This window comes from Euprymna scolopes, chromosome 39, assembly GCF_053919585.1.
Source record: "Euprymna scolopes isolate OS-2025 chromosome 39, ASM5391958v1, whole genome shotgun sequence".
Classification (NCBI taxonomy): Eukaryota; Metazoa; Mollusca; class Cephalopoda; order Sepiida; family Sepiolidae; genus Euprymna; species Euprymna scolopes.
Window position 1 is genome coordinate 18,998,632 of NC_136520.1, and position 26,880 is coordinate 19,025,511.

General features: G+C 33.0%; 1 protein-coding gene and 1 pseudogene across 1 annotated transcript in view; both read left to right on the forward strand.

Annotated features, from left to right (window-relative positions):
- LOC145263665 (ATP-binding cassette sub-family B member 6-like) overlaps positions 1 to 22,253 on the forward strand; it is a 240,895-nt gene extending 218,642 nt beyond the window's left edge. Inside the window, exons 17-18 of the mRNA XM_080120537.1 lie at positions 3,814 to 4,191; positions 21,995 to 22,253. Of these exons, the coding sequence (XP_079976663.1) occupies positions 3,814 to 4,191; positions 21,995 to 22,145 (529 nt within the window). The 3' untranslated portion in view covers positions 22,146 to 22,253. The remainder of the gene's footprint in view (positions 1 to 3,813; positions 4,192 to 21,994) is intronic.
- A 4,138-nt stretch (positions 22,254 to 26,391) lies between these two features.
- Positions 26,392 to 26,508, forward strand: LOC145264072 (5S ribosomal RNA; annotated as a pseudogene).
- Positions 26,509 to 26,880: the final 372 nt, after the last annotated feature.

Consider the following 26,880-nt stretch of genomic DNA (forward strand, 5'->3'; position numbering starts at 1 on the left):
GCAACATCTCTGATGTCTATTCATAGTATCACCACTTTGAGTAACAGATTTTCAGCTGGGGTTGAAAGCCGAGCATGATATTAACGATTAATCACAAGGTGATCAGCATTTCTGAGTCACTTATATACATTTGTCACATAATCCGTGAACAGTGTAGTCAAAATAGATCAAGAAATGATGCTTACTGATCCTCAGTGTGGAAGGCGGTTCAGGAAAGTGACGGTTTGCGAAAGAGAATGCCCTATAGAGAAATTATGCATGCAGACATCAGCTGTATCTGTTCTGTATAGTTCAAGAAATCAAGTCAACTACCGTGATAGACATTTAAATCACCAATTACATATATTTGACTTTTCAGATCCAAAGAGAGCACTGCATCAACACTATCAGAGACATAGTTGTTCAGGATTCAGTCCTGGCCCAAAAGAAGAATGATAGAGGAAATATAAGTAACTAACTCAGTGTTGCAAACTTATTGTACAACACGTGTAGGCCTGATCATTTGATTCTAGACTGTATTCTCTAGTCATCTGGGAGGATGTTACGAATATAGACTCAGTCTGTACAAAAGTTTATCTGAGTGAATACACTATAATGCAAGATATCAAGCCATGTCAAAGCAATTAGAGGAGTGCTAGGATATTCAGTTTAATCAAGGGTAGTTTTAAACCTTCAGATATTTCTGAATGTGAGCCTCAAGGGAGGAGGTGATTGCTTGCGTTTAGGTGGACGTCTGGTTTCAGTTTATTTCAGATGGAATGGGTTGGGTGAAGTTGGTGTTCATTTGATGCCAGTACAAGTAGACTATTAACTGAGTTTTCTTCTATGGGTTTCGGGCTCCGGGAAAGCAAAGATAAATGTAGGATTCCTTTAACATGCGCGACGTAATACTACAGGGTGGAACGATAAAATTATCGCTTTAGAAAACAACAGCATAGCTTTATTTAAAAGAAAAAAAAAGTCACGTGACTTGATTTTGTAATAGAACTGACATCTATTCACTGTATCCGCCTTCAGCTACAATCATCGCTTGATATGGGCCTGGAACTGGGAGCATGCCTTTTCCACAAGTGCCAACGGGAGCTCAGCTCAGCAAATACTTGGGGGATGGTGCCAATTGTGCTGGCTTTGGTGTTGTAGGAGGTCATGTTGATGTTCTCGACATATGACCAAACAAAGTAGTCCAACAGGTTCAGGTTGGGAGAGAAGGGTACAAAGCCGTAGCACTTCTTCTGAGGCCGAGCCTTTGTACTTGTGAGCCAGCACAGTCCTGCTGTCACAACCAGTCTGCCAGCAGCTACTGATTGCACCAGGAGACCAATGCATCGGGTTTTTTCAGCACATCCATGTACACTTTGGTGTTGACTTTCAAGCTGACTTCGAAGATGTGAGGTGGCATGATGTGGCCCTCACTTGAAAACACACCAAAGACTATAACCGTGGCCAGAAAGTTTGTCGAGCTGTGCCCTTAAGTGTTGAACCATCCGGATTTCCATTTTGAGGGTGCTGGCAATGGTCATGTCATTATAACTTGGATCGGTAGAGAGCAAAAGTTGTACAGCAGCATATCTCCAATCTTGCTTGTTGAAAATTCTGTCACTTTCACGCATGATAGAAGGCTCCTATTGTTCTTGGAATTTTTACACAACTGGCCAACTAGTAGATGATCTGAAAAAAAAAAAAAAGCCGGTTTTCTTCAAACAGAAATTGAAGTCATGCTATCTTTTCTTGGGTGACAATTTTATTGTTCCACCCTGTACAGCACCTCAGTATAATACAGCTGTTGGTGGAGCAGCTACTGCTGACACTACGTTCTAGTGTTACGGTTCATGTACTACCAATTGGAAACAGCCAAACTGTCAAACCTGTACAAGAGTAACTCGGTTTTGTAAAACTAAGTGATGGAAAAATTTGTTCCCAAGTTGCCCAGATAAAGAAATAGAGAGGTACAGAACGAGATTCATTGTCTGAGTTAGGAAACAAATGTAGCACTGGGTGTTTTTGAGCCTCCTGTGAATTATCTCCGTACTTGGCTAACAAAGGAGAACTGCAAAGCTGGGCTATCGACAAGAACCTATGTACTACTTAAGCAATTGTAGGTTTGCAAACTGTATATTTTGTTAATCTCCAGCTCTAAAAAGTTTATCGACCAGTGATTTAGTGCCAAAATATTTGAAATCAGTAAACAGGTTTTGCATCCGTTTTCTTTCTCCTAGATAGATGATCCGACTATATCTATAGATCCATCTCACCTGGAGAGGTAATTCCACATCTGGGTATTATGTCAGTTGTTTCTAAATCCCCCACTTGCACATAGTTTTGAGTCTCCTCTAGAAAAATTGAAGATAATTTCCACTTAATTAAATTCCCCACTTGCACATAGTTTTGAGTCCCCTCTAGAAAAATTGAAGATAATTTCCACTTAATTAAATTCCAGGAAAGGTAGGAGAAACACTTAAAGATCTTAAAAAATCGACGCATTTCTTTACAGAAAGATTTATACGTTTCCACACTGTCGGCCAAGTCAGTTGGAACTGGGATGGGGGGGGGTATCAATTCAATCTTCATAGATTTAATTAATTTGGTGATATTTATAACATTTAAAAAATAAATTTTTTGCTACAATTATATGCTTGTCTTTGAAAAAGAAATAAAAAGCTGTTTGAAAAAAAAAAAATGAATAAAGATGAATTCCATGAGAAAAAAAAAATACTTAAAAAAAAAAAAAATACTTAAAAAAAAAAAAAATACTTAAAAAAAAAAAAATACTTAAAAAAAAATGCTTTAAAAAAAAATACTTTAAAAAAAAATACTTTAAAAAAAAATACTTAAAAAAAAAAATACTTAAAAAAAAAAAAATACTTACATCGATCGTAACTGTGCAGCATAACAAATAAAAATAACATCACAAACATCGATCGTAACTGTGCAGCATAACAAATAAAAATAACATCACAAACATCGATCGTAACTGTGCAGCATAACAAATAAAAATAACATGACAAACATCGATCGTAACTGTGCAGCATAACAAATAAAAATAACATGACAAACATCGATCGTAACTGTGCAGCATAACAAATAAAAATAACATCACAAACATCGATCGTAACTGTGCAGCATAACAAATAAAAATAACATCACAAACATCGATCGTAACTGTGCAGCATAACAAATAAAAATAACATCACAAACATCGATCGTAACTGTGCAGCATAACAAATAAAAATAACATCACAAACATCGATCGTAACTGTGCAGCATAACAAATAAAAATAACATCACAAACATCGATCGTAACTGTGCAGCATAACAAATAAAAATAACATCACAAACATCGATCGTAACTGTGCAGCATAACAAATAAAAATAACATGACAAACATCGATCGTAACTGTGCAGCATAACAAATAAAAATAACATCACAAACATCGATCGTAACTGTGCAGCATAACAAATAAAAATAACATCACAAACATCGATCGTAACTGTGCAGCATAACAAATAAAAATAACATCACAAACATCGATCGTAACTGTGCAGCATAACAAATAAAAATAACATCACAAACATCGATCGTAACTGTGCAGCATAACAAATAAAAATAACATCACAAACATCGATCGTAACTGTGCAGCATAACAAATAAAAATAACATGACAAACATCGATCGTAACTGTGCAGCATAACAAATAAAAATAACATCACAAACAGGTTTCAAATTGTACCGGTCTCACGTTTTCACCATTTTACCTTCTATAAGTTAAGAATATTCATGATTTGAACTGTTTTTTTTTCTTTTTACTTTGCCAGCTATAACATCCGTTATGGACGCTATGAATCCGAAGAGTCAGAGATCCGCAATGCTGCAGCTGCAGCTGATATTCATGAACGGATTTTATCATTTCCAAATGGCTATGACACGCTGGTCGGTGAACGAGGTCTGAAGCTGAGTGGGGGAGAGAAACAGAGAGTGGCAATTGCACGGACTTTACTCAAAGCCCCAGCCATTGTATTACTGGATGAGGCAACATCAGCTCTCGATACAAAAACAGAGCGGAACATTCAGGCCTCCTTAGCTAAGGTCTGCGAGAATCGCACAACTATCATTGTGGCACACAGACTTTCTACGATAATTCACGCACATCAAATCTTGGTCTTAAAAGAGGGAGAAATTATCGAACGTGGAACGTAAGTATTGTTTCAAATTCTTTTTTTAAATTTAAACAATTTAAATTTATGCTCAAAATAAGACAGAAAAATGATTTTAACTAAAAAATATATGCACACACGTAAGTAGATCTTTATATAATGTTGTGCCTCTAAGATCTTTATGGGCATCACGTACAAAAAGTTTATGTTCATCGAATGATTGTTGCTTCTTCCGGTTATGTGTGATGCAGCTTTGAGCTTTGAGAATGCCACATTATGCAAAAATGCTTTCTTTCGTAAACAAAAAAGATTTTTGTTTTTCATAAATCACAACTTTATGTTCACAATTTTTTAGATGAAGATTAATAATTTGGATTTGAATGTTATTCTAACAACTCATAAGAACTTGTGGTGTAACAGATAAAGTGTTAACGTAATAATCACTTCTAAGCGACATCTTCTAGAGTTTGAAGGTTCAATTCTCAGTACGAGCAATACTGAGAATACAATTACGAAATAAGACTTTTACTTGGTCATGGCTGATGGAATGAGAGCAAGCTACCCTGTGAATTAAATAGCTTTTGTTAGAAATTCTGTACATATACCCAAGTTTGACAAGATACACCTGAAAGAGTTTGGAGGTTACATCAGCTGAAACGTTCTGAAAATAAGATTGTAGATGAAAACAGTAGTTTGAAGAGGTAAATTCATTCAAATCACAACCTGTCAAAACAAACCTAGCTTTGAATTTAAAAAATATTCAAAAACATTCTATTTTTTATATTTGTATAACCTACTTTTCATAAATCATGTATTATCAGTTTCTTTACCACCCTATAGATAATTTTGTTGCACTTATCCTTGACCGAAAAATTCATGTAAAATAACCAAAGCAGCATCCTACTGTTTGATAATAGCATCTTTATTTCATCATCAGACAAAAGAATAGATGACCATTGTCCATTTCAAATCTACTATGAAATTACCGAGTGACCACCTATCAATCTTCCACCATTAGCTTACTCTTACACAACCAAAATCTTAGCTAAACTTTTAAAGCTATATGCAAAGATTTGCTTGACCCCCAGCTTATTTCTTTTTTCATTATTCCTTAGCCTCTGGAAAATGTAGTTTTTGATCAGATTTACTTGTAAAAACATTTACTCTAAAAACCAGAAGATAAAGAAACCAAAAACCTAATAATAAACAATACAAAACAAGTGATTTGTGCCACAAGCATTGAAGAACTGAAGTTGTTTTTTCTCTATATGTGTTTGACTGGGGAAGGGTTGAGGGAACCATTTCAAATAGACAAATGTGATCAGTGCCAAGTGAAGAATTCAACAGAATCGCAAAGAAATACCAATTGTATGAAGAACTCTATTGTTGATAACATGCAGTTCTTTTATTAAAATTAAATTGATGTTGAACATGTACGTTTACTTAATTACATCACCATGATAAATAAAGTGAAACACAATACATAAAATTATTGCATTTTCTTGTGGATAATATTTAAGAAGTACATGGTGTAAAGAGCTGACATTTAGATATAGCATTCTACAATATGTATTGATTAGACATGCAAAATTCCAGATCTTTTAATAGTTTTTGTGATATATGATTTTTTAAATTAGTATGTATTTATGACATTTGGTACTTTATTTCCGCCACCGAACTTGAACATATCAGCATTTTCATCGACTTATAATGAAGTAAGTTGCAGCTGGAATTGTTAAAAAAAATAGGTATAATAATCATTATGTATAGAATTATATTGAATGTTCATATTTATTCTCATTTAATTCAGTTTTATTTGATACTTTAAAAATTGTCCATTAATGCAATTTCGCTCTTATAAATGATGCAATGTTTACTTTTCACACCTCAAAAATGAAGGGCGAAATTGAATTAGAAATAATTGTACTTTTACTTCCTATTATCTTTATACAAAGAGTGATGAAACCATCTTTTGTGACATTTTTACTCGTTACTTTTTTGTGAGTTGGTTTCAAAGTTACCATTTTGTAATTTACACTGCTGATTCTGCTTCATTAGCATCAGTGAAAAGTAAATGTAGAATCTAATTCTAAAAATGTTTTCTATGCCAATTTTTTAAAATTAATATTTAAATCATGGGTCTAGGAAAGTAGACATATACACAAGTTTTTAGCATTTAAATGGGATGAAAATCTTGTTTCGATTGATAACCTGAATTGTTCAACAATGATAAGGATTCCACTAAAGTCAGAAATACTAGGATTAGATTGGACAGCTTTTGACAGAAATAACCTCAAATTTATAGGTATATTGATATGGTTGATGTTCTGTGACTTGCTTCTTTGGTGATTTCTTCAAATGGACTCAGGAACTGGATATTTTTTCAAACAAGTCCCTATTGGTAAGTTGTTAAGCTAGGCATCTTAACAGCACACAGTACAAGAGCTTTTCATTGTTTTTAATTTATTTTCAGCATATAATATGCTGAATTCTACCATGTGATTACATCTTTGTTTTTCCAAATTAAACTGATGTTGTATTTCAGAAATTTAGAAAGCGTTTAAAGTGAGAAACTGTATTTCTGTTAAATGATGTAATGGTTATCTTCAGAGCCTGAGTTACAATGTATGATAGTTATTCTAAATCACATTCTCTGACATTAGCAACCATATTTGCTCCTGAATCCTGCAAGACTAAGAAAATTTTATTGATGGTTTTATACTCATCCAGAACATTGTGCAATTCTTCACTTATTATTGCACGTGTGTGTGCACCAGGGAATGGAACCACTAAGCACAGCTCTGCACTGTACAAAGTCATTCGAAAATCAATGACCTGCCAAACTCAGAAAGGGAGCATTATCTGTTGTAGCTGTCCAGATGTCTGTAGTTCATGAAATGCTGTTAATTTCAGCAAGAAACAGTTGAATTTTTGTTTTACTTTTGTAAATATATTGAAAATTATTTATGTTTTATTCAGTTTTCACCCCAAACAAGGCACAGTGCCACTTTGAAGTAGGGGGCTACTATTAGGGAAATAAATTGCAAGGGTATTATGAGGGGAGATGAGCAGCAAGATGTCTGTTCAGATTACACTTGAACTTCTGCATATCAGTACAGTTGGGAAAGCAGAATCCAGGAAGGAGTTCCAAAGTCTAGCAGTTCTGGGGAAGAAACTATTGGAGTAGAAGGCTTTCTTACATCTAGGGATCTCTACTGTGAAGGGGTGGGATTTAGCTGCTTGTCGGGTTTGTCAGGAGTATTCACATCGAGGGAGTACAAGTGCTTGTAGTTCATCAGAGCATTCACCATTAAAGTACTTGTAAAACAGGCAAAGGGATGCAACATTTTGTTGATGGGACAGAGGCTAAAGCCTAGATAACAGTTCAGTACCTATCAGGTTGGCTACTCTCTTTTAAACCCTGTCAAGCAGCAGATACACCAGCCCAAATGTGACAACAGTACTCCATACATGGGCGAATGGTGGCCATATTGAGGTACAGGATCCTTTCAGGCGTAAGTAGTTTTCTAGCACGGTGGAGAGAGCCCACCTTCTCCACAGCAGCCTTGGCAATGCTCTCAATGTATCTATTCCAGCAGTAAAGTACGTTTTTGATGGAATGCTGTAATTTGAACAAAGTTTTGCAACAAGCCTATTAAATCCAATGTAGGATGTTACAGAATATGGTTTAATATCAACATCATTTCTTTTATCAGATAATGGATTCTTGTGACCTGTGATCTTTCTTCTTGACCAATATTGATTCTATAGTAGTTTGGGGTTTCGTTAGAGGCTCATAGTTGCTGCCACTTGTTCCTGGAATGTCTGTCCCTGAATATTCATTGTACTTTGCTTATTTGCAACTTTTGCTTCTTTTAAACAAACTTTTCTATGATGGTTTAACATGTTATTGTAAACATTTTTGTCGATTTGGATGTGATGGTTTGACATAACTTGCAAAAATAATAAAATAGGAAAGATCATTTTAAAGTTAAGTACAAACTATGGCTAATAGGTATTTATTTTATGGATCACTTATAGAATATAAATATAAGTTAAGCATGCTTTAGCAGTAGAAATCTATAGATGTTTAGAATTCTTTGGTTCTTAAAAATCTATAGATTTCTAAAGTTTAGGACGCTAAACTCCTCTCCCAATGTACGTGCAAAGTATGTGATTTTATATCAGCTTCGGGAAAAGAGCAATTGCTTAGTGGTCCTGTTTGAACAGGAGAGATGATGTAACTTACAAGAATACAGTATTGATATACATTAGGATATACAGGGTTTAAGTAGAGTTTAGGAGTATTAAAAATTTTGGAATAATGTTTATAATGCAAAAAAGACACAGTCATCATGGAGGCAAAGTAACTAGTCCTTTTAACTCTAAATTCAGAAAAGAATTTGTGCCAGTTTATTTTAGTATCATACATAAGTAACCATATATGTATAGACGTTATGTTTAGGCATACACTTAAGGAATAACAATTTATGATTTCCAAGGAGAGAAGAAATATCAGTAATTAAGAGCAGATAACAAGTTTAGTTGAATATGCAATAACTTTACACCAGGTTTATTTACGCCTTTGCAAGGTTGCTAAGATAATATGATAGCATACTTTCTTCTTTCTGCCGTTTTCTATCCAGAATTCAAATACAGAAGCAAGATATTACGTATCATACTTAAAATAAAAAATCTTGCGCATTCTGGAGTGATTACCCAAACTGAAAAGTTACGTTTTTCAAAGTAGTTAATGGAAAAGGGGGTAGGTAAAAACGCATGCAATGGGAGCATCTAGATTTACAACTGGTTGATTTAAGAGAGGAATAAAATATATGGTTAAAATATTGTTCGATTAAGAAAAGGATGAAATGTTGAAGTACAATTCAAAGTGATATTAGGAATTAAGATAAAATTTGATGCACGAACTCTGAATATTTTCAGTCAATACAGGGGAAATTATGCATCTATTCAGTATAGTATGAAGTTGCGATATAACTATGATTAAAGTACATTTCAATGCAGGTATAACTGGAAGTAAGGTATAAGCTATCGAAGATCCAGTACAATTGATTTGATATAAAATAACAATATGGACATATAGTATATACGAAATTGTAAATATTAAGTATATTACTTAAATAAAGTTCTTCTGCCCTTTAACGTTTAAAGATAAATTCTTGTTTCATTAAATTCAGAAATGTATTTTTCGCAATCATTATTAGCAGCTTTTTTTCTTTTTTTTATATAAATTAATTGAAAAATCCTCTACTCAGTTGTTAATCATATTATTTGGATTCATCAGAATACTGCCCTCATCTTGAGTGTGATTTTCACTTTTCTGTCGATATAACCTCCAACCTTCTTCAGGTGTATCTTGTTGAACTCTGAAATGTTTCTGTTGAACTCAGGAATTTGGACGGAATTTCGAGTGGAACTTTTTATTTACTTCACGGGGGTAGCATGCTCTTGTTTCATCAGCCATGACAAGATAGAGGTCTTAAGTAATTGTCCAATGAAAAAAGGCCATAGTAATACTCCGAAGAATCCAAATAATACAAATAACCAATCCTCATCTCAAAAAGATCGCAGGAAACATCATAGTTGTTTATATACATTAGGATTCAAAAGATGGAGTTAGGGTATTGGTTAGCACAGGACTTTTGCAGTGACAAGTCAGTTGGAAAATAGAAAATTAATCTGTCATGATTTTTCCCGTTTTCTTTTTTTTGGGGGGGGGGAAGCTAAATTCGATTGCAGACAAAAGAAAACAGAAAAATAAGACAAAAACAATAAAAAATAAAAAGACAGCATGTTTGTAATGCTTAAGAATTAAATGCTGTTTCTATGGTAACACCATCTGCTGTCATTGATTTGGAAGTTAACATACAGATACTTCTTGGCAATTTCCTATTCTCTGCCACTATGTGATAGGTCCAGTGATTAATGACGTAATTAGTCAGCAAGGTTGTCATGACCTGGCCAGTAGGAAGAGTCAATTTATGCTTACAGTTGTTTGATATTTTCAAAAATTGCTGTTAGCAATTTGTGGTTGGATGTTTCAAAGCAAGGCATGTCATTGCTGATGGTGACCTTTGATACCTGTAAGAGTTTGCCATGTTGTCTATTTAAATATTTTGCTTGCCATGCTGATTCCAAAGAAATGTCACAAGCCGAGATGCATTTAAAAAATTATGTATCATGATTTCTCAATTCTAGTTGGTTTTGGTTAAGGACTGATTTACTAAACATCTCTCTTAAAACATGGTTTTGAATTTGTTGATGACATTCTCTTTTTATGGCGTTGCACCCATGTTTTTATGCAGACTTGTACCTTTTGATACGACAACAGTTTGGAAAACCAATGTAATCTATCTACTTAATCATTGCTAACTCCTGATCCTTTATGATTTGTTGAATGTGTTTTTGTATGTGGAATGGTACACGTAGGTTGGGAAATAGGTGTAATGTCTTTGATGTGCAGTTTAATTTGTTGGCGGTCATCAAAGAGATTCATGTGTTCTGCTTCGATTGCAAGTGGGAAGTCATCTCACGAATAGTTAATAACATTGATTGTATGTTTCTGGCCAACAAGTTTTTTTTTCTCAGTTTAAAAAAAGGTTTCCTTCACCTATCTCATATATTGTGGCACATCACATACTATCTTTAGTTTGAAGGGTGGTCTGAAACTTTATGGGCTTGTCATTGCCATAGGTCGATATGTTCTGAGATTTTTCTAGTGTGGGATTTGAGGTTAATTTTTCTAAACCTGTTCTGGAAAGAATATTAACTGAGTTGGCCAGTCGCTTCAACAGCAATATCAAGATATGGTACGGTAGCACCTTGTTTCTACCAGTGTCCTTAAACATGTATTCAGTTTCACCATCCAACTCCCTGTCATCTTTAAGATGTGGACTCTCCGGTTGGGTATTCAGCTGTATTTTGCCGAGACTTGTAACTAAGCGGTTGACACTAGTGTAGATGATGGTTGCCTACGTATAGGTTGAGAGCGGCAGATAGAGGCAAAGTGATTCTATTTTGTGTACATGTTGCAGCGATGGTTTTATATTAGACAGCTCTGTTGACCATGTGCCACAATTGTCTTGGTTGATTTCTTTGTGGTTGATTGTGTTTGCTGGGTCCATCAGCTGTTGTGACTCTGATATCATGAGCTATAATGTTCTGTGGAACTGCAGTAGTTGTTTAGGGTTAAGTTGGGGTTGATAAGTGCCTTTTTATTGAATTTTGTTAAATTTGCAACTTGCAGTAATTTGTGATTTAATCTGCTAGTTGATATTAGTATTACACATGGCGTCAAATTGCTTTAATTTATGATTTAAGTCATTAGTAACATCTGTCCTTTGTTTTGATCATTGGAACAAATATTTGATATTCAAAAATTTCCAGTTGGTTGAAAACTTAATTGCAACCAATAAGTTTGCTGAAGTTTCGTCTGCACATGGTTTTTTAATTGTCAAGTGGTTGCATGTGTATTATACTGTAGAAGTCCTCATCACCATACAACATAAATAATGCTGCTCAGTGCAAGTCATCTTCCTTTTAATGAGTTATGAAATGGGTTTGAAATCGATTTATTCACTTTCTCTAAGGTACAACTGTTCGTATGGTGACCATTTTAGTAGTCTGCATGTGTATCTCTGGAGGTGATGCTTATGAGTAATTTGAATAAAAATTTTGTCTTAATATTTAAAAAAAAATTTAATATTTAAAAAAATTTTTTTTTAATATTTAAAAAAAATTATCACTCATCAATTGTATTTATTATTGCAGTCTTTGCATGTAAGGATGCTTTGCTTTTGATGTTCACCGATAAAGCAAGCTGTTTTCTGGTTCCTTGGTGAAAATCTTTCAGAACTGGTTATCACCCTTTGATTTAGCTTAAACTGTACCTTACAAACAAATATGATTATGGAAATTTGGTAGATGTCATTAATTACATTTTCTTGATAACTGAAAAGAATTTTCAATTTAACTAAAACTTTGAGCAACACAAAGAATAAATCTAAAAGAAAATGAACTAGATTGTAAAAAAAAAAAAATAGGAAACAAAGAAGGCTGTGTGAAAAAAAGGAAATGAAGAGGATGTGAAAAAAAAGGAAATGAAGAGGTTGTGTAAAAAAGAAATGAAGAGGTTGTGTAAAAAAGAAATGAAGAGGTTGTGTAAAAAGGAAATGAAGAGGATGTGTAAAACAGAAAAGAAGAGGATGTGTAAAAAAAGAAATGAAGAGGTTGTGTAAAAAAGAAATGAAGAGGTTGTGTAAAAAGGAAAAGAAGAGGATGTGAAAAAAAGAAATGAAGAGGATGTGAAAAAAGGAAATGAAGAGGATGTGAAAAAAAGGAAATGAAGAGGATGTGTAAAAAAGAAATGAAGAGGATGTGAAAAAAAGGAAATGAAGAGGTTGTGTAAAAAAGAAATGAAGAGGTTGTGTAAAAAAGAAATGAAGAGGATGTGAAAAAACAGGAAAAGAGGATGTGTAAAAAATGAAATGAAGAGGTTGTGTAAAAAAGAAAAGAAGAGGTTGTGTAAAAAAGAAAAGAAGAGGTTGTGTAAAAAAGAAAAGAAGAGAATGTGTAAAAAAGAAAAGAAGAGGATGTGTAAAAAAGAAAAGAGGATGTGTAAAAAAGAAAAGAGGATGTGTAAAAAAGAAAAGAAGAGGATGTGTAAAAAACGAAATGAAGAGGTTGTGTAAAAAAGAAATTAAGAGGATGTGTAAAAAAAGAAATGAAGAGGTTGTGTAAAAAGGAAAAGAAGAGGATGTGAAAAAAAGAAATGAAGAGGATGTGAAAAAAGGAAATGAAGAGGATGTGTAAAAAAGAAATTAAGAGGATGTGTAAAAAAGAAATGAAGAGGATGTGTAAAAAAGAAATCAAGAGGATGTGTAAAAAAGAAATGAAGAGGATGTGTAAAAAAGAAATGAAGAGGATGTGTAAAAAAGAAATGAAGAGGATGTGTAAAAAAAAATGAAGAGGATGTGTAAAAAAGAAATGAAGAGGATGTGAAAAAAAGGAAATGAAGAGGTTGTGTAAAAAAGAAATGAAGAGGATGTGAAAAAAAGGAAAAGAAGAGGTTGTGTAAAAAAGAAATGAAGAGGATGTGAAAAAAGGAAATGAAGAGGATGTGAAAAAAGGAAATGAAGAGGATGTGAAAAAAGGAAATGAAGAGGATGTGAAAAAAAGGAAATGAAGAGGATGTGTAAAAAAGAAATGAAGAGGTTGTGTAAAAAGGAAATGAAGAGGTTGTGTAAAAAGGAAATGAAGAGGATGTGTAAAAAAGAAATGAAGAGGATGTGAAAAAAAGGAAATGAAGAGGTTGTGTAAAAAAGAAATAAAGAGGATGTGTAAAAAGGAAATGAAGAGGATATGTGTAAAAAAGAAATGAAGAGGATGTGTAAAAAAAGAAATGAAGAGGTTGTGTAAAAAGGAAATGAAGAGGATGTGTAAAAAGGAAATGAAGAGGATGTGTAAAAAGGAAATGAAGAGGATGTGTAAAAAGGAAATGAAGAGGATATGTGTAAAAAGGAAATGAAGAGGTTGTGTAAAAAGGAAATGAAGAGGATATGTGTAAAAAGGAAATGAAGAGGTTGTGTAAAAAGGAAATGAAGAGGATATGTGTAAAAAGGAAATGAAGAGGATATGTGTAAAAAGGAAATGAAGAGGATGTGTAAAAAGGAAATGAAGAGGATGTGTAAAAAGGAAATGAAGAGGATGTGTAAAAAGGAAATGAAGAGGATGTGTAAAAAGGAAATGAAGAGGATGTGTAAAAAGGAAATGAAGAGGATGTGTAAAAAGGAAATGAAGAGGATGTGTAAAAAGGAAATGAAGAGGATGTGTAAAAAGGAAATGAAGAGGTTGTGTAAAAAAAATGAAGAGGATATGTGTAAAAAGGAAATGAAGAGGATATGTGTAAAAAGGAAATGAAGAGGATATGTGTAAAAAGGAAATGAAGAGGATGTGTAAAAAGGAAATGAAGAGGATGTGTAAAAAGGAAATGACGAGGATATGTGTAAAAAGGAAATGAAGAGGTTGTGTAAAAAGGAAATGAAGAGGATATGTGTAAAAAGGAAATGAAGAGGTTGTGTAAAAAGGAAATGAAGAGGATATGTGTAAAAAGGAAATGAAGAGGATGTGTAAAACAGAAAAGAAGAGGATGTGTAAAAAAAGAAATGAAGAGGTTGTGTAAAAAAGAAATGAAGAGGTTGTGTAAAAAGGAAAAGAAGAGGATGTGAAAAAAAGAAATGAAGAGGATGTGTAAAAAGGAAATGAAGAGGATATGTGAAAAAAAGGAAATGAAGAGGATGTGTAAAAAAGAAATGAAGAGGATGTGAAAAAAAGGAAATGAAGAGGTTGTGTAAAAAAGAAATGAAGAGGATGTGAAAAAAAAGGAAAAGAGGATGTGAAAAAAAAGGAAAAGAAGAGGATGTGTAAAAAATGAAATGAAGAGTTTGTGTAAAAAAGAAAAGAAGAGGTGTAAAAAAGAAAAGAAGAGAATGTGTAAAAAAGAAAAGAAGAGGATGTGAAAAAAAGGAAAAGAAGAGGTTGTGTAAAAAAGAAATGAAGAGGATGTGAAAAAAGGAAATGAAGAGGATGTGAAAAAAGGAAATGAAGAGGATGTGAAAAAAGGAAATGAAGAGGATGTGTAAAAAGGAAATGAAGAGGATGTGTAAAAAGGAAATGAAGAGGATATGTGTAAAAAGGAAATGAAGAGGTTGTGTAAAAAGGAAATGAAGAGGATATGTGTAAAAAGGAAATGAAGAGGTTGTGTAAAAAGGAAATGAAGAGGATATGTGTAAAAAGGAAATGAAGAGGATATGTGTAAAAAGGAAATGAAGAGGATGTGTAAAAAGGAAATGAAGAGGATGTGTAAAAAGGAAATGAAGAGGATGTGTAAAAAGGAAATGAAGAGGATGTGTAAAAAGGAAATGAAGAGGTTGTGTAAAAAAAATGAAGAGGATATGTGTAAAAAGGAAATGAAGAGGATATGTGTAAAAAGGAAATGAAGAGGATGTGTAAAAAGGAAATGAAGAGGTTGTGTAAAAAGGAAATGAAGAGGTTGTGTAACAAGGAAATGAAGAGGTTGTGTAAAAAGGAAACGAAGAGGTTGTGTAAAAAGGAAACGAAGAGGAGGTGTAAAAAGGAAACGAAGAGGATATGTGTAAAAAGGAAATGAAGAGGTTGTGTAAAAAGGAAATGAAGAGGATGTGTAAAAAGGAAATGAAGAGGATATGTGTAAAAAGGAAATGAAGAGGTTGTGTAAAAAGGAAATGAAGAGGTTGTGTAAAAAGGAAATGAAGAGGATATGTGTAAAAAGGAAATGAAGAGGATATGTGTAAAAAGGAAATGAAGAGGATGTGTAAAAAGGAAATGAAGAGGATGTGTAAAAAGGAAATGAAGAGGATGTGTAAAAAGGAAATGAAGAGGATGTGTAAAAAGGAAATGAAGAGGATATGTGTAAAAAGGAAATGAAGAGGATATGTGTAAAAAGGAAATGAAGAGGATATGTGTAAAAAGGAAATGAAGAGGATGTGTAAAAAGGAAATGAAGAGGTTGTGTAAAAAGGAAATGAATAGGATGTGTAAAAAGGAAATGAAGAGGTTGTGTAAAAAGGAAATGAAGAGGTTGTGTAACAAGGAAATGAAGAGGTTGTGTAAAAAGGAAACGAAGAGGTTGTGTAAAAAGGAAACGAAGAGGTTGTGTAAAAAGGAAACGAAGAGGTTGTGTAAAAAGGAAACGAAGAGGTTGTGTAAAAAGGAAACGAAGAGGTTGTGTAAAAAGGAAACGAAGAGGATGTGTAAAAAGGAAACGAAGAGGATGTGTAAAAAGGAAATGAAGAGGATATGTGTAAAAAGGAAATGAAGAGGATATGTGTAAAAAGGAAATGAAGAGGTTGTGTAAAAAGGAAATGAAGAGGATGTGTAAAAAGGAAATGAAGAGGTTGTGTAAAAAGGAAATGAAGAGGATATGTGTAAAAAGGAAATGAAGAGGTTGTGTAAAAAGGAAATGAAGAGGATGTGTAAAAAGGAAATGAAGAGGATGTGTAAAAAGGAAATGAAGAGGTTGTGTAAAAAAAAATGAAGAGGATATATGTAAAAAGGAAATGAAGAGGATATGTGTAAAAAGGAAATGAAGAGGATATGTGTAAAAAGGAAATGAAGAGGATATGTGTAAAAAGGAAATGAAGAGGTTGTGTAAAAAGGAAATGAAGAGGATATGTGTAAAAAGGAAATGAAGAGGATATGTGTAAAAAGGAAATGAAGAGGTTGTGTAAAAAGGAAATGAAGAGGTTGTGTAAAAAAGAAATGAAGAGGTTGTGTAAAAAAGAAATGAAGAGGTTGTGTAAAAAAGAAATGAAGAGGATATGTGTAAAAAGGAAATGAAGAGGATATGTGTAAAAAGGAAATGAAGAGGATATGTGTAAAAAGGAAATGAAGAGGATATGTGTAAAAAGGAAATGAAGAGGTTGTGTAAAAAAGAAATGAAGAGGATATGTGTAAAAAGGAAATGAAGAGGTTGTGTAAAAAGGAAATGAAGAGGATATGTGTAAAAAGGAAATGAAGAGGATATGTGTAAAAAGGAAATGAAGAGGATATGTGTAAAAAGGAAATGAAGAGGTTGTGTAAAAAGGAAATGAAGAGGATGTGTAAAAAAGAAATGAAGAGGATGTGTAAAAATGAAATGAAGAGGTTGTGTAAAAAATGAAATGAAGAGGCTGTGTAAAAAAAAAAAGGAAATGAAGAGGTTGTGTAAAAAAAAGGAAAAAGGAAATGAAGAGGTTGTGTAAAAAAAAAAATGTTGTGTAAAATCCAATTGCAATTAAATAATAAATATTAAGCAAATCACAAATAATTTTTAAAAATCATAACCACTTAACTTTTTTTTTTGAAAGGATATTTACAATAAGGATCATTTTTCCCCGTTTTTTTTTTTTTTATGATATTGAATTAATTTTAAAAGAAAACATTAATGTATTATTTTGGTAAAATTAATGAGTTATTATTCAAAATCTAGAAATTACATCATTGTGGTAAAGCGAAAAGAAAATCCTCCCAGGCACCATCTTTTTTTTTTTTTTTTTCTAATAGTTATAATATAGTATCTGTATTGTGATGACCACATATTCTCAGGGATTACCAAAACCTTGGGGGGGAGTGAGACAGATGTAAAGAAGTGTTTTGTTGTCACAAGACAATCCTTCCAGGCATTATCTGCTTCTTTTTCATTTAGAAAATTTACTTGGTGTTACTCAGAATTTCTAATAACAATTATACCGTAGCAAATGTGTTTAAATATAGCCTTGCCCGAGAGAAAGACTTTGTTTTATACTCAACAAAATCTAAGAGCCAAAATAAGAATAGTACATTATCATATATGTTAAGGAGTATAAGTTAGTCAATCCAAAGTGCTCAATATCCTGGGCAGAGCAAGTATGTTTAAAGGCTGTGTCGTCTGGGGAAAAGCAATGTCACTGTATTTTGTTGTACAATTTTATACAAGAAAATCGGTACTCGTGCATCTTTTGACCCAGATTGTTGTGATGTTGGCTTACACTCAACTGACAACTTACTAGAATCGTCACAACAAAATCAGCAAAATAAATACCGGGAAAAAAAACATAACATAAAAAAGTTGGGTTTTATTTATTTTTTCCTAGTGTTTTAACTTTGATCAGCGATCAGCTTGTTTCGGCGGTTCTTGTCAGCTTGTTTTGGCCAAGCCAACGTCATGAAAACCCAGATCAAACGATGCACAAGTACCAAAAAATTTGTACAGCATTCTTGAAGGTCGTAATAATACAATATTATATTCAGTAAATTGTAATAAAAGTGCTCAATATCTTTGATAGAGCAAGTATAATTAAAAGGCTGCGTTGCTTAGAGAGTGCAACATTAATATGTTTTGTTATATTATTTATATTCAACATAATCTACTCAGATTTGCCTGGGATAAAGCGTGATGTATAGTCAGCAAAAAATGATATCCTAAGAATAGCAGGTGTATTGAAACGCAACTTCATTTTTCTTTTTTATATGGCCTGGCCAAAGCAGGATAGCCCTGCTAATATATATATATATATATATATATATATATATATATATATTCAGTAAAAAAACAGTGCCAGAACACGAGTGGATGTGAAGCAGAAGAACCCCACCCAATCCCCCTAAACCTTTCCACCATCTCGAGGACAAAGCATGCAGAATGAAATAAATCGAAGAGGTCAACTTTTGCAGGAAAACCAGGCCATGTGTTGACGGGGCTTGGAGAAATTAGTCAGGTTTGCAGACCTCCTGTTAAGATATGGTAAACTAATTATCTTACCTACAGCACCTTAAGACGGCTCACGGTGGCAAATTAGATGTCACAGTGTGGCCAAGTCAATTTAATGGAAATGACTGCAACGGCAAAGATATATCTAATGAGACATATGTCTGTGGAAATGAACATGGCAGTTTGTGGAATTTCAAACATAGCAAAATAAAGGGCAGACCACCAAAACGAAAACAATGCTTGGTGATAAGCAGAGATATATATTCATGATATATCAAACCACCTATGGACTTTCCCATACAGCAAAATATAGGACGAACCTATAAAGAAATATACCAAAGTTTTGGTTGAGACATGTACAAAAAATGTGCTCCTGCTTGAAACACATGGTATACAAAAGGGCAGGTCAACCAAAAGATATTGAACGCTAAGAGAAATGATTTAGTAAAAAGGATAGAGATTATCCCTTGGAATATAATATAATGGTTTTTCCGATGATAAATTAAAATAATGGTTTTGATTATCGGTAATTATCGGGAGTATTCTGAGAAAACTTCACTAAGATCACTCCCAGACTTATACACTAAAGTTCTGTAAATTTTAAAGAAAATCTGTTTAGCCATTTCGGAGTCTATAAGGAACAAACACGCACACGCACACACACACACACACACACACACACACACACACACACACAGAAAAGCCTAAAATATTTACGTATGTGCAAAATTTTGGAAACTGAAAGCTGAAAATCGGGTGAATGATTTCATCAACCAAGCAAGCTGATCTGCAATTTTTTTATAATATATATTATACACTTATATATTATGTATTTATATATTACTAGCGGAGGGCGCCTGGCCTTGCCTGGTTTTTAAAATAATAAAAAATAATGCAGGACTTAGGTGCCTTCAGCCATAAACGAAACCAAAAGCAAAATTTTGTAAACAACAAAAACAAAAAAAAAATGGCTGTGTGCTAAGTGCAAACTCGTATAACCTAAGTTAGTAAACGAATGTGTTATCAGTAGAACTACAAGGACACAGATGTTATCACATAGCAAATTTAGCTTTTTAAAACAAAAGAACATAACTACAGTTTGTACATGTGCGGTTTGCAAACAGCGTCGAAAGCAAGGCTTTTATCTGATCCCCTTTCAAACAAAAGACATTTCTACATGAAATTGTTCACAAATTTTTTCCCAATTTTTTTTCTATATTATGTGTCCAAGGGACCGCTCTTTCTAATGGTACCATGTTTGTGAAGCTTCGATGCGGATGACAAGTTTTTAGTAGACATCCAAACACATGTATATACACACTCACTCTTACACAGACAACTGATATATATATATATATATATATATTTAGTATATGAGATGACTTCAATAAGTTTCCACACTTTTCTTGTATAGGCATTTTACATTGTCGTAGACTCTTACAAATTCTGTATATTATTGTTATACATTTTATGAAATGACTAACCAATTTTCATGATTTCAGGTTTAAATGAACAGTTACAGCAGGTATTGGAATACACCCTACTAAAGTCTGATTGTCACAACTGTTGAATTTCAAAAAAGCAATCTGGATGTGAGAACAATTTAGAAGAACGATATGCAATAAAATTGTTTTAAACTTGGAAAAAATGCCAGAGAAATGTATGACATGCTTCAGACTGCCTTTGGAACATTTTGTATGAATGAAGCATCAGTTTTTGAGTGGCATAAGAGATTCAAGGAAGGCAGGGAGTCTGTAGGATATGATGATAGATGTCAGAACACTAGGACCATTGTCTGTCTATAGAGACGATAAGTGCTCAGTGTGGGAACTGTACACACAATTATTTGCAAGAAACTGAAGATGCGGAAAATTTGTGCATAATTTGTCTGTGTGTGTATGTATATATATATATATATATATATAAAATTTTATATATTATATATCACACCCATCGTGGTGTCCTTCTCCATCCCCAAAAACATTGTTTTTTTTTTTTTTTTTTTTTTTTTGATTACATATAAACTGCCTTAAAGAATCGCCACAAAAAGAAAAAAGAAATGTGTGTGTATTATGATAATGATTTCAGATTGGTGAATAACTTTTCTATATAAATTTAACAAACTAAGCCCCCACTTCCTGGCCATTTATGCAAGCATCAGCCACAGCCAACTCAAAACAGTTAGTATTGTTTGTAATTGAAACAAGACAATTTTATTCTGAACAGTTGTAATTAATTCTCTTACAGTTCTTTTCTTTACGTTTTTCTGGATGTCCGTCAAACATGTCTATTGCTTACCAAGGTTTACTTGAATTTACAATTGTAATTGATATTTTCTATTGACTTTTTTAAGTATTTTTATGTACGCAACAAGATGATTTGAGGAATTCGACAACCACCACTTAATCAACATGTTTGTAATGTTTGGTTTACATGATGGCATGTGTTGGATGACTTTTAGAAATTGATTTCAAATTTTTCATGTTATATTTATTCTTTTCTCTTCCTTCCATCTTTGCTTTAGTCTTCCCCTGCTGATACGCTAACAAAAATAATGCAGTGATTAATCCCAAGCCAGATATATTTTCTATATCAAGCGACTTCTCTTCTCTCAGTTAAATATTGCTTACTCCCAGCAAGTATGATCTGCATGCAACTCTGCTACCAAATAAACATGTAGCATTGCACACGTTTCCTTGCTGTTCATAACCCGACGAGTGCAAACCACTGTCTGGTGTTTCTAGTGCAGTTAATGATGTCCTCCAAGGCTTATGACCTCCATAGCCATTCATTGGTTATCTATGACCTGCTGGAGGTATAATCCAGAATGTTTTTTTTTTTTTTTTTTTTTTTTTTTCTCGGTGACATCAATAGCATTGCTCTCAGAAGTGGCATCAAAATGATCAATGCCTCCACCAGATCTGAAGATGGTCAAACCAATGGATTGCCTTTCAAGGTCAACAAATGCAATCACCTTCCAATCAATTCTTTACCCAACATGTCACTTGATTTTAAACCTGGTTTGAGATGATACAGGTCAAGTACTTCCTCCTTTATTCTTATTGCCTAATACATTCGGGCACATGTTGTGCTCTTTTTTTTATCTACGGTTCCTTTGCCATTTTCCTCCCAATGTACATATCTCTGGTGCAATGAATTCTCAAATATGACATGCATGCTTCATCCACCTATCTCGTTTGGGATATCTTGCCTCGATTGTGTTCAGAGGCTGCAGATATAGTTGGTTCACACAAAATCCTACAAACGATTAGACTCTTAATCTGTACTTGTTCAGTTCAGGATGCTGGGCCATAGTCAAGATGGACATCAACAGTTTAAGATGGTACTGGATGTGTTATGGCCATTGATCTTTGGGTTGTTACTCCTGTACATAATCTGATCCTCTTTCCTAACTTTATATGGCTCAAGCTCTGTACTAATCTAATGCCAAGATGTGGAATTAATTAAACAGTGATTCAGTGAAACTTCCTTGTTGGATCATTACATTGTTCAAATTTTTTTTTTTTTTTTAATTATCAAATTTTTTTGTTTACAGACATGAAGAATTACTGGAGAAGAACTCCCACTATTTTACCATGTGGCAGCAACAACAGACGAGCAACAGTGAACGCGGTAACAATAATGACGCAGGTGATGATGATGATGATGATGAACTTATTGATATCACAGGAAGCATCAATACTTAATGGGCCTTTTCTTTTATTAACTGGTCATTTCACTTCTCAATATAAACTTCATTTCATACATTTTCATATGCATGCACACACACACACATATATATATATATATATATATATAAAAACAAACATATGGGGCTGTCCATATGTGTCATCAAAGATGATTACTAAACTACATATGAAAATAAAAAAAATAGTCACACTTTTATTGATGACTAGTAAGGCTACCCAGCGTGAGCTGGGGTTTTAATTTTTATAAAGTATGTAAAAAAAAAAATAATAATATTGTAATTTTAAATGTTTTAAGTTCATTCTAAGAAAACTTTGAATAGAAATAATTATGCATAGATGAGTTTGAACTCATAATTTCTGCCTCTAAGTACAGCATGTTTTGAGTCCCCAAATTTATTCTTTCTCTCACAATCGAACATTAGTTCAAATCAAAACAGCTGACATTTTTTTTATTTTTCCCATTCTCTCTTTACTTTCTCTTTTATCCAAGGGTAATTGAGAAAGTGAAAAGGACAAATCTATACTTTCTTTCCATCTTTTTCACTGGTGAATCTTTAAAATTTGTCTTAATATTTTTTCTGGTGTCCATGCGGAAAGTAGGAGTACATCTGCATTCAGGAGTGAAAAATCACCCCTCTTTTATTCATAACTAAATACAAAAAAATTAATTCATCAAAATTAAACATAAATATTGATTGAAAATAAAAATTGTTTTAAACAATGTAGACCAAACTAAATAATGAAACGCTGAAGTATGTAACTTTTATTTACAAAGCTATTTAACTTAGAGGGGAAAATTGACTTTGCTTTACATATAAGATAACAATAACAAAGAATAGAGGAATACTGTTACCACATTGTTGCAAGTGTTGCTCAGAGCACATTTTCCTGCCTTGACAGAGTATAAAACAGACATCGAAATCTAGTGGGAGTTCTCTTCTTCTTTCCAATCCCTTTTCTCACAGAAGAGAGACTGCTAGTCTTTCTCTACCTCATCGTAATTTTCATGGTAGCTGCGCAACTGAGCTCCAGTCTATGGATTCCTCACCACTATAAAAGATTCACAACTCCTCTTACTACAACCACTATAAATAATTTTCCTTTCTGCTGTGTACCTAAAACTAAATATAACTTCCATGAACTAAGTTTCTTTTCAAGAATTATCTCTGAACACAATACCACAGGGCTGCTTCGCAACTGACTATAACATAGTCATTTTCAACTTTAATGTTAACAAATTCTTGTTGAGCTGTCCTCATAATAATCTAATTCGGACCAGTCTCTACCATTGTTGCCAATCTTCACGTTGGTGTTTCACTTTCCTCTTTAACACTTATCCTTGAGTGGCCTTTTGACCTTGATAAGTGGGGACTTGATAACAAAAACAATGTTTCTTCTTCTAAGATTGATTCAACATGTTTAGTTCTATTCGAAATAACCTTGAATATTCTATTCTATGGTTAACTTTTTCAGTCCACGTTTGTAAATTGACGAGCAAACTGTGATAATAAACATAAGCCTTTAGCATCTCTCACAGCTAATCATCTCCAATCTATTAGATTAATGTTTGGTTACTGGTGACCATGGTTGTGCAAATCCTCTGTAAGTTCACATGCAAGGAAATTTCCTAGATTATTAATCTGGGGTGCTTTAAAAAACCTGTGTGTTTATCCACACAACAAGTTCAACAATCTACACAATGTACAAAATTTGTACTGAATAAATGTTTTTTCTACTAGAGTCGATGAATTATACAATGCTGTATAAAAAAAAGTCGATGAATTATACAATGCGTATAAAAAAAGTCGAATTATGCAATGCTGTATAAAAAGTTGATGAATCATACAATGCTGTATAAAAAAAAGTCGAATTATACAATGCTGTATAAAATGTCGATGAATTATAACAATGCTGTATGGAATCTGAATGTCTGGAATTGATTCTAAAACATAACGAAACATAAATGTTTATTGTTTAGAAAACAGAAACGTTTACTTACGTTATGTTTTGGTGATTTTCCTTTTTTTAAATATATAATGAAACAAAAATATGGATTAAAGAAACAAATGTGTAACAAATAAAAGTTACTTTGCAACCAACCACCTATATTTTGTGTTTAAGAGTATTTAAAAATCAAAATCTTCAGAAAAAAAAAAAAAAATGTCTGGCAGACATTTGGTATTTGGTGTCTCCGGAGTTTGATACATTTTTTTATTTTTAAATTTCTCTTTTGAATTAAGTAAAAAAGTAAAATTTAAAACATTCAAAACAATTATTTGTTTATTTCTTGAAAATTGAGTTAACAGGGAAATAAACGTCTTTAGCAATTCTGGAAATTATTTTGAAAAATAAGATAAAAGCCATCTTTTATGTAAATGTAATAAAAAAACATTTTCGACACACACAAAGAAAATGATCACTGTAGCTAATTTTCTTTTTTTTGTTTTACCCCTTTTTTCTGTTAACTATTCTGGTAAATTGCCTATATTTCATATGTAGTTGTTTGTGATGACATCTATGGCCAGCCTCATGTGTATGTATGTATGTATGTATGTATGTATGTATGTATGATATATACACACACACACACACACGTGGATAAACCAATTTGTATTAAATCTGACAATGGTGAGAAAATAAGTGAGTAAATGCACAAAATGAAATCAAAGTAAATTAATAAAAGAATTTTAAAAATTGACGGACTGGTGTGACAGGTTTTGTGAAATCAAATGAGTTTAAAATCATTTGATTAATAATGGATGAAATAACAAGCAATCCCATGTTTTTTTTTTTTTGTTGTTGCTTTCGTCTCTTTTTTTTTCACATGTACATATGTATATATGGAAAATGGAAAAAGAACACAAAAATTCTTTATTCATTAACGTTCTGTCTTGATTTCAAGACTTTCTCAAGATAACTGATTTGAAGAAAGATGATCAATATTTGAAAATATGTGGTGCATCTATGATATAAAAAGTTTGAACAGCATCAAATGAAGACAGCAGATCTTCCATAAATCGTTTAATATTATTGGATATTAATAATACGTCAATTCTACTTCACTTTCACGGTATCATCAAACAACACAAGTGTAATTAACTGATATCTAATGTCTGGCATTTTATTCAGATGTTAGAGGCCAGTAAGATGCACTGCAATAAATTAAGCTGTGTACAATTATTTGCTCACACTCATAAGCAACATGTTCAAAAACATTTTGCTTTTATTTGGTTTGAATCTATTTGAAAAAAAAATGATAAACGTTTGTATCAAAAGGTTTTCAAAAATTGCAGGCTTATACAATTTGATGGCTCCTTTTCGGCGTGCTTCGTTTTGAAACTTGCCATCAAGTGAACACTCCATGAAAACGAAACTACAGCATAATTCAGGTCCTTACATGTGAAACTTGTGCGTTTTGTTTTAATGTAATGTTTAAGTTCTCCAAGGCTTCTCTGTTGCTTGTAGTGAAACTCTTTGGCCTTCAATACATGCTACTGAATGAGTTGTTCACCAGTCTGAGGGTGTTTGACAGCAACCAACTTCTCTTGCATCCTCTCTAAATTGTGCTTCTAGAAAGATGGATGTATCTGTTTTTCATCTTGCATGAAGATATTTGAAGATACTATTCTTCTTTCAAAGAAACTTTGTTTGGGGGCATTGTGTATATATAATATATATATATATATATATAAAACTTTTTTTTTTAATTAATACATGATAACCATTAATACAGGGTGACCCATAAAAACGGGCCCCAGCTCTAATTAGGTCCCATTTCTTACTATTTTGTCCGAATGAAATGAAACTTTGGTCACAACTAGTTTATTATATTCAAAACATCACATCAAAACATTAGGTCTTTGGCCTTTTTTTCTTTTTTTCTCCGTTCTACAGCATGTTCTAGATGGCCTCTTTTGTTTTTTTTTTTTTGGGGTCACCCTGTGTGTGTATATATATATATATATATATATATATTAATGGTCAGATTTCAAAGGTTAAAGCTAAATGGATGTTAAGTTTTTTAACCCCCCCCCCCCAGAGTATATATTAATTAAAAAAACGTCAGATACTAATAGCCATATTTTTACCTGTCAAAAATCAAATGCTTTATTAAGCATTTCAACAAACCTAAACAACCATAAACAATTCAAGTATTTTGAAAAATGAATAAAAACATGGTTACTAGAATCTTTGATATTTATTTTATATATATATATATATATATATATATATGTGTGTGTGTGTGTACGGCATAATCACGTTGACACACCAGTTCTCATCAGATCACTGAAGTTAAGCAACGTTGAGCCTGGTTAGTACCAGATGGGTGACCATTTGGGAATTCTAGGTGCTGTATGTGTTCTCTGCTTATCTCAGCATTTGTTTCTAGTCGTCTTGTACACTTTACTTGCCACTGGTATTTAACAATGTCGACCCAGGAGAGGTGTGGTTGGAGATTGCGCACCTCTGCCACAATAAATTTCATGCGCAGGCACCCCATTCGTGGGTATCCATAGTCTGTTAAAAACTGAAGGAGCCCCCTATATATATGTGTGTGTATTTTAAAATACAAACAATATGAAAATAAACATAAAAATAGGATACCAAACAAGATTTTACACACCCAGAGGATTAACAATGCTGTATAACAATGTGTAATTTGAATCATCTTAACATTTAGTCACGTTTCATGAGATATTCAGTGTTCAGAAGTTTATTATTACTTTCATGA